The sequence below is a fragment of the Schistocerca nitens genome, chromosome 3, assembly GCF_023898315.1.
Source record: "Schistocerca nitens isolate TAMUIC-IGC-003100 chromosome 3, iqSchNite1.1, whole genome shotgun sequence".
NCBI classification, from domain to species: domain Eukaryota; kingdom Metazoa; phylum Arthropoda; class Insecta; order Orthoptera; family Acrididae; genus Schistocerca; species Schistocerca nitens.
Window position 1 is genome coordinate 166,083,710 of NC_064616.1, and position 12,372 is coordinate 166,096,081.

At 44.3% G+C, this 12,372-nt stretch overlaps 1 protein-coding gene across 4 annotated transcripts in view; it reads left to right on the forward strand.

Moving 5' to 3' along the window:
* Positions 1 to 12,372, forward strand: part of LOC126248105 (apolipophorins) — a 136,840-nt gene that overhangs the window by 79,706 nt on the left and 44,762 nt on the right. For all 4 annotated transcript variants that reach the window (XM_049948777.1, XM_049948779.1, XM_049948776.1 and 1 more), the window contains exons 30-31: positions 8,880 to 9,046; positions 9,269 to 9,678. In XM_049948777.1, coding sequence (XP_049804734.1) covers positions 8,880 to 9,046; positions 9,269 to 9,678 — 577 coding nt within the window. The remainder of the gene's footprint in view (positions 1 to 8,879; positions 9,047 to 9,268; positions 9,679 to 12,372) is intronic.

The following is a 12,372-nucleotide window of genomic DNA, read 5'->3' on the forward strand; positions in this document are numbered from 1 at the left end:
CAGATGCGCAAAATATAGACCTATATCTCTGACGTCGATCTGTTGTAGAATTTTAGAACATGTTTTTTGCTCAAGTATCATGTCGTTTTTGGAAACCCAGAATCTACTTTGTAGGAATCAACATGGATTCCGGAAACAGCAATCGTCTGAGACCCAACTCGCTTTATTTGTTCATGAGACCCAGAAAATATTAGATACAGGCTCCCAGGTAGATGCTATTTTTCTTGACTTCCAGAAGGCGTTCGATACAGTTCCGCACTGTCGCCTGATAAACAAAGTAAGAGCCTACGGAATATCAGACCAGCTGTGTGGCTGGATTGAAGAGTTATTAGCAAACAGAACACAGCATGTTGTTATCAATGGAGAGACGTCTACAGACGTTAAAGTAACCTCTGGCGTGCCACAGGGGAGTGTTATGGGACCATTGCTTTTCACAATATATATAAATGACCTAGTAGATAGTGTCGGAAGTTCCATGCGGCTTTTCGCGGATGATGCTGTAGTATACAGAGAAGTTGCAGCATTAGAAAATTGTAACGAAATGCAGGAAGATCTGCAGCGGATAGGCACTTGGTGCAGGGAGTGGCAACTGTCCCTTAACATAGACAAATGTAATGTATTGCGAATACACAGAAAGAAGGATCCTTTATTGTATGATTATATGATAGCGGAACAAACACTGGTAGCAGTTACTTCTGTAAAATATCTGGGAGTATGCATGCGGAATGATTTGAAGTGGAATGATCATATAAAATTAATTGTTGGTAAGGCGGGTACCAGGTTGAGATTCATTGGGAGAGTTCTTAGAAAATGTAGTCCATCAACAAAGGAGGTGGCTTACAAAACACTCGTTCGACCTATACTTGAGTATTGCTCATCAGTGTGGGATCCGTACCAGATCGGGTTGACAGAGGAGGTAGAGAAGATGCAAAGAAGAGCGGCGCGTTTCATCACAGGGTTATTTGGTAACCGTGATAGCGTTACGGAGATGTTTAATAAACTCAAGTGGCAGACTCTTCAAGAGAGGCGCTCTGCATCGCGGTGTAGCTTGCTCGCCAGGTTTCGAGAGGGTGTGTTTCTGGATGAGGTATCGAATATATTGCTTCCCCCTACTTATACCTCCTGAGGAGATCACGAATGTAAAATTAGAGAGATTAGAGGGTGCACGGAGGCTTTCAGACAGTTGTTCTTCCCGCGAACCATACGCGACTGGAACAGGAAAGTGAGGTAATGACAGTGGCACATAAAGTGCCCTCCGCCACACACCGTTGGTGGCTTGCGGAGTATAAATTTAGATGTAGATGTAGATGTGCCTCCACCTATTTCAGTGTGGCGCATGGCATGTACTTAGCCATCGACCTTTCAGTCTGCAGCCCAGGCCTTATACCGTTTGTCCAATGGAGTGTGCATGACAACTTGTGCGGTAGTGACCACTTTCCGATCTTTCTGTCACTGTCACAGTGTCTATCTTCTGGGCGCCTCCCCATATGGGCTTTGAATAAGGCTGACTGGATCTCGATCGCCTCCATTGCCACTATTGAGCCTCTTTCTCATGACGTCATTGATGTGGTGGTTTACATGCTAACCACCAGCATTGTTTCTGCAGCGGAATCTGCAATTTCCTGTTCTTCTGGGTCCCCTTGGCAGAGGACTGTGCTTTGGTGGTCACTGGAGATCGCTGAGGCGATTAGAGATTGTAGGTGGGCCCTCCCACATCATAAACGGCACCCATCACTGGAACACCTCCTTACCTTTAAGGGGCTCCGTGCCCGAGCCTGACGCCTTATTCACCACCGGAAGCAGGAGTCCTGGGAAAGATATGTCTCCACTATTGGCATCCGTACCTCTCCATCGCAGGTTTGGACCAAGATAAGGTGACTCTGTGGACATCAGACGCCCGTCAGGAAACCTGGGCTTTCCCTGAATGGAGCAGACTGTACTGACTCAGACACGATCACAGAACTCTTAGCAGAGCATTATGCTCAGAGTTCTGCTTCTAAGAATTACCCGCTGGCCTTCCGCTGCCTGAAAGAGCGGTTGGAACATCAGAACCTTTCATTCCATAAGTGCCACCCCGAATCGTACAATGCCCCATTCAGTGAGTGGGAATTCCAAAGTGCCCTAGCCACTTGCCCTGATATGGCTCCCAGGCCAGATCGCATCCACTATCAGATGCTCAAACACCTCTCGGTGGACTCCCAGCAACACCCCCTCGAGCTTTTCGACTGTATCTGGGTTGAGGGTGAGTTCCCATCACAATGGTGGGAAAGTATTGTCATACGAGTGTTGAAACCTGGCACCCCATTTGCCTCACCAACATCCTGTGCAAGTTGCTCATATGCATGGTGGGCCCGAGATTGAACTGGCTACTTGAGTCTCGGGGCCTTCTGGCTCCGTCTCAGGGTGGGTTCTGTAAGGGCCGCTCTGCCACCGATAATCTGCTCTACCTAGAGTCTGCCATCCGTATAGCATTTGTCCGCTGTCAGCATCTGGTTGCCATCATGTGGAAGGCATATGATACAACATGGTGACATCACATCCTCACCACGCTTCATGGGTGGGGTCTTAGGGGCCCGCTCCCAATTTTTATTCAAAATTTCCTGTTGCTTCGTTCCTTCTGCATACAAGTTGGTTCCTCCCATAGTTCCTCCCGAGTCCAGGAGAATGGAGTCCTGCGAGGCTCAGTCTCGAGTTTCTGCCTCTTTTTAGTTGCTATCAATGGGCTCACTGCAGCTGTGGGAACGTCCATATCAGCCTCTTTCTATGCTGATGACTTTTGCCTGTACTACAGCTCCACTGGAATTGTAGTTGCTGAACAGCAGCTGCAGGGCATTATCCGCAAGGCACAATCTTGGGCCGTAGCGTGCAGCTTCCAGTTTCTGGACGCCAAGACTTGGGTCATGCATTTCTGCCGGCATTACAGTGTTCAGCCTGAGCCTTGGCTTTATCTTGATGGCAAACCTCTTGCTGTGGTGGAGATGCATTGGTTTTTGGGATTGGTACAGATTCCACACTGATGAGCAATACTCAAGTATAGGTTGAACGAGTGTTTTGCAAGCCACCTACTTTGTTGATGGACTACATTTTCTAAGCACTCTCCCAATGAATCTCAACCTGGTACCCGCCTTACCAACAATTAATTTTATATGATCATTCCACTTCAAATCGTTCCGCACGCATACTCCCAGATATTTTACAGAAGTAACTGCTACCAGTGTTTGTTCCGCTATCATATAATCATACAATAAAGGATCCTTCTTTCTATGTATTCACAATACATTACATTTGTCTATGTTAAGGGACAGTTGCCACTCCCTGCACCAAGTGCCTATCCGCTGCAGATCTTCCTGCATTTCGTTACAATTTTCTAATGCTGCAACTTCTCTGTATACTATAGCATCATCCACGAAAAGCCGCATGGAACTTCCAACACTATCTACTAGGTCATTTATATATATTGTGAAAAGCAATGGTCCCATAACACTCCCCTGTGGCACGCCAGAGGTTACTTTAACGTCTGTAGACATCTCTCCATTGATAACAACATGCTGTGTTCTGTTTGCTAATAACTCTTCAATCCAGCCACACAGCTGGTCTGATATTCCGTAGGCTCTTACTTTGTTTATCAGGCGACAGTGCGGAACTGTATCGAATGCGTTCCGGAAGTCAAGGAAAATAGCATCTACCTGGGAGCCTGTATCTAATATTTTCTGGGTCTCATGAACAAATAAAGCGAGTTGGGTCTCACACGATCGCTGTTTCCAGAATCCATGTTGATTCCTACAAAGTAGATTCTGGGTTTCCAAAAACGACATGATACTTGAGCAGAAAACATGTTCTACAATTTTACAACAGATCAACATCAGAGATATAGGTCTATAGTTTTGCGCATCTGCTCGACGACCCTTCTTGAAGACTGGGACTACCTGTGCTCTTTTCCAATCATTTGGAACCTTCCGTTCCTCTGGAGACTTGCGGTACATGGCTGTTAGAAGGGGGGCAAGTTGTTTCGCGTACTCTGTGTAGAATCGAACTGGTATCCCGCCAGATCCAGTGGACTTTCCTCTGTTGAGTGATTCCAGTTGCTTTTCTATTCCTTGGACACTTATTTCGATGTCAGCCATTTTTTCGTTTGTGCGAGGATTTAGAGAAGGAACTGCAGTGCGCTCTTCCTCTGTGAAACAGCTTTGGAAAAAGGTGTTTAGTATTTCAGCTTTACGCGTGTCATCCTCTGTTTCAATGCCATCATCATCCCGGAGTGTCTGGATATGCTGTTTCGAGCCACTTACTGATATAACGTAAGACCAGAACTTCCTAGGATTTTCTGTCAAGTTGGTACACAGAATTTTACTTTCGAATTCACTGAACGCTTCACGCATAGCCCTCCTTATGCTAACTTTGACATCGTTTAGGTTCTGTTTGTCCGAGAGGTTTTGGCTGCGTTTAAACTTGGAGTGAAGCTCTCTTTGCTTTCGCAGTAGTTTCCTAACTTTGTTGTTGAACCACGCTGGGTTTTTCCCGTCCCTCACAGTTTTACTCGGCAAGGTCCAAGATGTTATCTCCACGAGTCGGTTCTCTGTTTAATTGCTCGAGGTAATTTTCGGATAGTGCACTCAGTATAATGTCACTTGATGCTCTGTCCCTACCACCCATCCTAAACATCTGAGTGTCCCAGTCTATATCTGGTAAATTGAAATCTCCACCTAAGACTATAATATGGGGAGAAAATTTATGTGAAATGTATTCCAAATTTTCTCTCAGTTGTTCTGCCACTATGCTGCTGAGTTGGGAGGTCGGTAAAAGGAGCCAATTATCAACCTAGCTCGGTTGTTGAGTGTAACCTCCACCCATAATATTTCACAGGAACTATCTACCTCTACTTCACTACAGGGTAAACTACTACTAACAGCGACAAACACGCCACCACCGGTTACATGCAATCTATCCTTTCTAAACACCGTCTGTGCCTTTGTAAAAATTTCGGCTGAATTTATCTCTGGCTTCAGCCAGCTTTCTGTACCTATAACGATTTCAGCTTCGGTGCTTTCTATCAGCGCTTGAAGTTCCGGTACTTTACCAATGCAGCTTCGACAGTTTACAATTACAATACCGATTGCTGCTTGGCCCCCGCATGTCCTGACTTTGCCCCGCACTCTTTGAGGCTGTTGCCCTTTCTGTACTTGCCCGAGGCCATCTAACCTAAAAAACCGCCCAGTCCACGCCACACAACCCCTGCTACCCGTGTAGCCGCTTGCTGCGTGTAGTGGACTCCTGACCTATCCAGCGGAACCCGAAACCCCACCACCCTATGGGGCAAGTCGAGGAATCTGCAGCCCACACGGTCACAGAACCGTCCCAGCCTCTGATTCAGACCCTCCACTCGGCTCTGTACCAAATGTCCGCAGTCAGTCCTGTCGACGATGCTGCAGATGGTGAGCTCTGCTTTCATTCCGCTAGTGAGACTGGCAGTCTTCACCAAATCAGATAGCCGCCGGAAGCCAGAGAGGATTTCCTCCGATCCATAGCGACACACATCATTGGTGCCGACACGAGCGACCACCTGCAGATGGGTGCACCCTGTACCCTTCATGGCATCCGGAAGGACCCTTTCCACATCTGGAATGACTCCCCCCAGTATGCACATGGAGTGAACATTGGTTTTCTTCCCCTCTCTTGCTGCCATATCCCTAAGGGGCCCCATTACGCGCCTGACATTTGAGCTCCCAACTACCAGTAAGCCCACCCTCTGCGACCGCCCGGATCTTGCAGACTGAGGGGCAACCTCTGGAACAGGACAAGCAGCCATCTCCGGCCGAAGATCAGTATCAGCCGGAGACAGAGCCTGAAACCGGTTCGTCAGACAAACTGGAGAGGCCTTCCGTTCAGCCCTCCGGAATGTCTTTCGCCCCCTGCCACACCTCGAGACAACCTCCCACTCTCCGACAGGTGAGGGATCAGCCTCAATGTGGGCGGTATCCCGGGCATCCACAGTCGTAGTTCGATCGGGGGATGCGTGGGACGAGCTTGCCGCCCCGACAAACCCCCATCCGGACTCCCACAGTGATGCCCATTGGCAACAGCCTCAAGCTGTGTGACCGAAGCCAACACTGCCTGAAGCTGGGAGTGAAGGGATGCCAACTCAGCCTGCATCTGAACACAGCAGTTGCAGTCCCTATCCATGCTAAAAACTGTTGTGCAAAGAACGTCTGAATTAATCTACAGAGATCACAAACAAATCGACACAAAATTTAAATGGTTATTAAAATACAAGATTGCCTAATAAATGCAGTAATGCTGCTACTTGCGCACTGCTGACACACTGCTTGGTGGCGGAAGAGACTACGCGATTTTACACTATTCAGGTACTAAAACGCGATGCTACAACTCTCAAATACTATAATACGCCCGAAATTTATGAATTAAACAATGCAAGTACCAAAAACACGCAAAGAAATTAAGAATTAAATTGTGTAACAAATGAGTGAGCTAGGAGTATACGACTTTCTGCTGGCAGCTGCTTATCCAACGGCAGCAGGGAGCACACTGGCTGTGACCAACCGACACTGGCCGTTCAAAACAAAAACAGAAGACAGACGACTACGCGAATTTACACTAGTCAGGTACTAAAATGCGATGCTACAACTCTCAAATACTATAATATGCCCGAAATTATGAATTAAACAATGCAAGTATCAAAAACACGCAAAGAAATTAAGAATTAAACTATGTAACAAATGAGTGAGCTAGGAGTATACGACTTTCTGCTGGCAGCTGCTTATCCAACGGCAGCAGGGAGCTATTGCCCAGTGTTTTCCTCGTTCTCGTCTGGTGATGGCTATCCAGGAGTCCATCCATAGTCTTGCCCGTTGTGGCCGCTCCGTGGCTTTTGTGTGGACCCTGGGTCACGTCGGCATCCTGGGTAATGAACGTGTTGACACGCTGGTCAAACAGGCTGTCGGTGCACCTGCTTTGGTGATTGGCCTTTTCGAGTGTGATCTCCATTTGGTTTTGTGGCAGAAGGTCCTTGGTACCTGGGATGATGAATGGCGCACCCTATCTTCACCCAACAAACATCGGATCATCAAGGAGACTACCGGTGTGTGGTGCTCCTCCTTGTGGGCCTCTCGCAAGGACTCTGTTGTACTCTGCTGGCTGCACATTGGCCACACCTGGATGACGCATGGTTATTTATTGCGCCGCGAGGACCCACCTCTTGGTCGCTGTGGTTCAGCATTGACAGTGGTCCACATTCTGTTGGGCTGCTCGCTTTTAACTGTGCTCAGGCAGATATATTCACTGCCTTATATGCTCCATGCACTTTTAATGAATGACGCTGCCATGGCAGGCTTAGTTTTTAGTTTTATTCATGCAGTGGGCTTTTATCACTCGATCTGAGAGTTTGTCTCTTTCTTTTGTGTTGAGTCTGGCCTTTGGCCTAGGGTTTTAGATTGGGCTTTTTAGTGTATCTCTTGGTGGTTAGCTTTTCGTTTTTTTTGTTTCGATGGTCAGCAAACCACTGTAACACTCTGTGTACTTTTAATTCCTCTTTTCTAGTCTTTGTCTATGTCTTTCTTGTTCTGTGTCATCCCTTGTCCTCTCTGTTGCTTGTTTTTCTTCCTTGTGGGTGTTTCATGGTCGTGGAAAAAGTAACCGATGGCCTTTGTTGTCTAGTCTCTTCAAGCCCTACAAACCAACCAACCTGATTGGATAAACATAAATGCATTTCGATTAACACTGACAGTCCGTAGAGAGAGACACGTCAACATGCAACTTTATCTTACTTCATAAATACCTATATCATAAGGTGTACTCATATCACATCTCTGAGTGCAAATTGTAACTGTGATGGGGGAAATCCTAAACTTGTATGAAAAAAAGGAGGGGGGGGGGGGGGAGCAAAGTACTACTTGAAAGTAAAAATCACAGCATGTAATTCCTACAGCCTTGGTGATTTATGAGGGAACTACAAAACATAAGTGACACATTCTTATGTCGGACAAATAACTTCCATTGAATGCTGCACTACATTTCAACTTAGTTACCAATAGTAAACAACAGTCAGAACATTCTACAAATCATTCAATTTCTTGATGATAGAAATGCACTCTTTACTCATGGAGCCATCTGAGAACTACTGTGAGAGCACCCTCATTGTCAAGAAACCTGAAATTGTTGGGACTCAGTTCATCAATTGCCTGGACATTGGTATCTGTGGTTGATGTTGATATTTTCTGATCAACATACACTTTTCTGTTCAGCTTTGGTCAAATTGTTGGTGCCATTTCAGTACAGCTGGATACATCATTTGATTTGTCCATTACCACCAGAATTTCACACTAAATCTGTGTGCAATTTAAATGTTTTGTCCACGAGACTCATACTGTCCCATGTACCTCAACTTGGTGAATATTTCCAATTGCCTCAGCATTTCATTCCCATGCTATGATGCAGAACTGTATCTGCAGCAAACTCAGAACATGTACTCTCTTCTGACAATGTGTCACTCTGGTTACACAATGGTCTTAGTGTGGGGTGAAAGATGTAACTTACTTTTTGTAGTCCCCTCATATATATGCTATACAGGTTGTAAGTCCCATGTAGTTGATGCTAAGAATATCACAAGTTTATATACAATGTGCAGTGTTATCTCCATTATGATATTAAATTTAAACCCATACAATGCACTCATACTTTAAACAGCAGAAATTAATGAACAGTTATTCAAATTTACTGCAAAACAAATGATCATACTAAGGTTACATATTAAGTGAAGAGGAGTCTATGGACATATAAATTAATTTCCAAATGTGTGCAAATGTTCTTTGTTGATATGTGAAACTAATTGAATGCACTAATTCACTTTCATTTATTTACTATAGATAATAAGAAGGCTGGGTCCCTGTCTTTTAAATGGGGTAACAATAAGGAAGCCAAAGTGTCCACTGATATTGAGTTTACGCCAGATAATCAACCACACATTTTGCATCTGAAAGCTACATCACCAACAGAAAAATTTGGCAACTTGGATGTCGCTTTATCTGTGGAGGTAAAGTAACATATTTTTACTATTTACTTCATATTATAAATAAGGCTTTTTATGTTAAACTGTGTGAGACTGTTGGCATTGGCTATACATTTTTGAATATTTTGCATATATATGTAGTGGCTAGTTCAGCTTTTTGTGATTCCAATATTAAAAGGGCTGTTTGTTACTATTAACTTCGAAAGAAACTCTATTAGTAAATACGTTTTTTGATTATGTTTTCAGAAAAATGCCAACCCAGCAGATAAAATTGATTTTGAAGTGACAGTCATTGCAGATCAAAAGAAAACTGATGTTAAGGGATCCTTAGGATTTGCTCCAGGTGTTCCAATAATTGACATAGTTGCAGTACAACCATCAGGAACATCCAAAATCTTTGTTGACTTCCTGAGAAAAAGTGACAGTGAGTTACATGGAGCTATTGAACTGCAATGGGTTTCTTTTGGTGGTGGATATCTGACTGCCAATGGTGACATAAAGCTAGATATTGATGATTTCTATCTTAAACTGGACATCGACTCTCCAAAGTTTAATTTCAACAAATGGCACCTAGAAGCAGGCCAGAGAGCTGCAAAAGGCAGTAAACGAATTGTTTTTACAGCAAAATCAGCAGAAAAAGTTGTTTTCTCTGGCAGGTATGTGATACTCAGAAGTAAATGACAGAATGTAGCTAATGAAAAGAGAGAGAGAGAGAGAGAGAGAGAGAGAGAGAGAGATAGAGTGCACGCGTGTGTGTGTGGAAAAAAAATTGATGCATGAGTAATTCCTGTGACATGTTCAAGCTACAGTGAATACAGTTTAAAGTTTTATCATCTTTTCACTTCAAGAAGTACAAAGATGACACTGTGAATAAAAACTGCATTTGGGAACTCAACATCCTATTACATTTATTATTTCTTTAATACACTAGTTTGCAAAACTTGAAGATGAAAGTAACTTCTCTGTCATGTGTCACTGCCAAGTAACATAACTCTATGAACCTGGATCATACATAGAAAGAACTGCTACAGTATAGTACAGAAGGTAACTGAAGAAATGCTCAGTGAGACAAACAGAAATGACACATTTATTCAAGGACAACAATTACACTGAAATCACCGTGATTTATGATCCTCCCCTGAACATCAAAAATGGCAGGATGTACACTCATGTACACAAAAAAACAGAACAACTTGAATGACTAAAGAGAGAATGTTCATATTCACCGGATATATACGTGTACTCCAGAAATGATTAGCATTTCAGTCACCTTGTTTCAGCACATGTCCTGTTGCCGTGTAGGTACGGGATCTGTCATGGGCCTTGATAAATTGGGCTATACATGATGACATTGATGCGTATAAGGTGTGAATTGTGTTCTGTGGTATAGCCACCCATGCTGCACTTGCCTGGTTCCAAAGTTCATCTGTGGTGGTTGGCACTGGGTTGCAGCACTGCACCCATCATTTCACCACATCTCACACATTTTCGATTGGTTACAAGTCTGGTGATCTGGTGGCCCAGGGCAAAAGGTCAACATCCTGTGACACAAAGAAGGCATGTGTTCATGCTGCAACATGTGGTCATGCATTGTCTTGCTGAAAAATGTCATCTGGGGTATTGTGCAGAAAGGGTATGGCTACAGATCGCAGGATGTGATTCATGTAGATCACACTGAACACAGACCAATTGTGATTTGTGGCTGTACCCAGTAGCACCCCCTCACCATAAGGCCTTGAGTTGGCACTGTATGTCTTGTCCGAATGAAGTCACTGTGATGGCACTCCCCCTGTCATTTTTAAATAGACAGATCCTGGATTTATCCAAAAACACTATCTGATGTCATTCCTGTCCTCAGTGACAATTTTCCACACGCCATTGCTGTCTAACATATTTCTGCACATTTGTTAAAGGTAGGCAGAGAAGTGGACAATGCGCACATAACCCATGCCATAATAAACAGCAATGGACTGTCACCCCTGATAGTGTACAATATGTTCCACTGTTGTGCCAGAGCCAATGAGGACACAGATCTGTCCTGTAATGCCATTCAGATGAGGTGTCGATCTTCTCGGGCGATGGTCTGGGTGGTGCGACCTGACCCACCTCTTTGTGTTCTATGGCACACACCCATTGTACTGCCAAAACACTTTATCCCACAACAGCACAATTTCCTAGATGGATGCATCACATTCTGTCATGCCAGTAATGCACCCCCTTTCAAACTCACTGATTTGACTGTATGGCTTGTGCATACGTCTGTGAGACATCCTGCCCATCTGTCACACTGATCCATTACCTTTGGTTAATAGCGACAATGAGAGCCGCAAACACGTTTTACAATATTAGTGTTGACTCTGACATGATTCAAATGCTAATCATTGCTGCAGACCATACTAATGTATATGTCCTGTGAATATGAATGTCCTCCCTGCAGTCATTCAACGTGTTATATTTAATTTAATTTAATTAATTAATTTATTTTTTTGAACATGAGTTTTATAACCACGGATGGAAATGCATGATCTGTAACATACTAGCATGCTGGCCACAAGATTGGTAAGGAGCTGTTGTGATAGGGAGTTCTAGTCTCTTATCTGCAAGGCTGACAACTGCTGGATGGTCTTTGGTGCCTGTGGACATGCTGCACTACATGTATCCAATGCATCCTCCATGGGCTTGATGGGAGTTAAGTCAGGGGAACAGGCAAGCCAGTCCATTTGTTGAATATCCTCGCATTCCAAGAGCTCTTTCACCTGCACTCTTTGATGCGATCACACATTACCATACATAAAATTTAAATCGGGGCTAATGCACTACTGAAAATACACACATGCGGAAGGAATGCAGTGTCACAATAATGTTGACTGATGAGTGTACCATTTTCAAAGATTTTGAGGTCAGTATTCCCATGCAACATCAAGCCTCCCCAAACCATAACACCTGGAGCACCAAAACAATCTCATTCAACAAAGTTCATGGATGCATTCTGTGTTTCCTTCTCTCACCATGTGAGCTTATATCCACTATTCTCAGACATGATCATTTTGTTGGTCCAGCTATGATGGTATGGGGAGTCTTAAATTTGCATGAGGGTACTGACCTCCAAATTTTGAACATGGTACACTCAGTGGTCACACATGCACACTGTGTTGGGAGTCTTAAATTTGCATGAGGGTACTGACGTCCAAATTTTGAACATGGTACACTCAGTGGTCACATATGCACACTGTGCTCCAAACCTCCCATCTTTTCAGGAGTGCATTCGGTCCTGATTTCATTTTTATGGATGACAATGCAGGACCGCATCGAACTGCACAGTTGGAAGAGCTCTTGGAATGAGTGAGTGG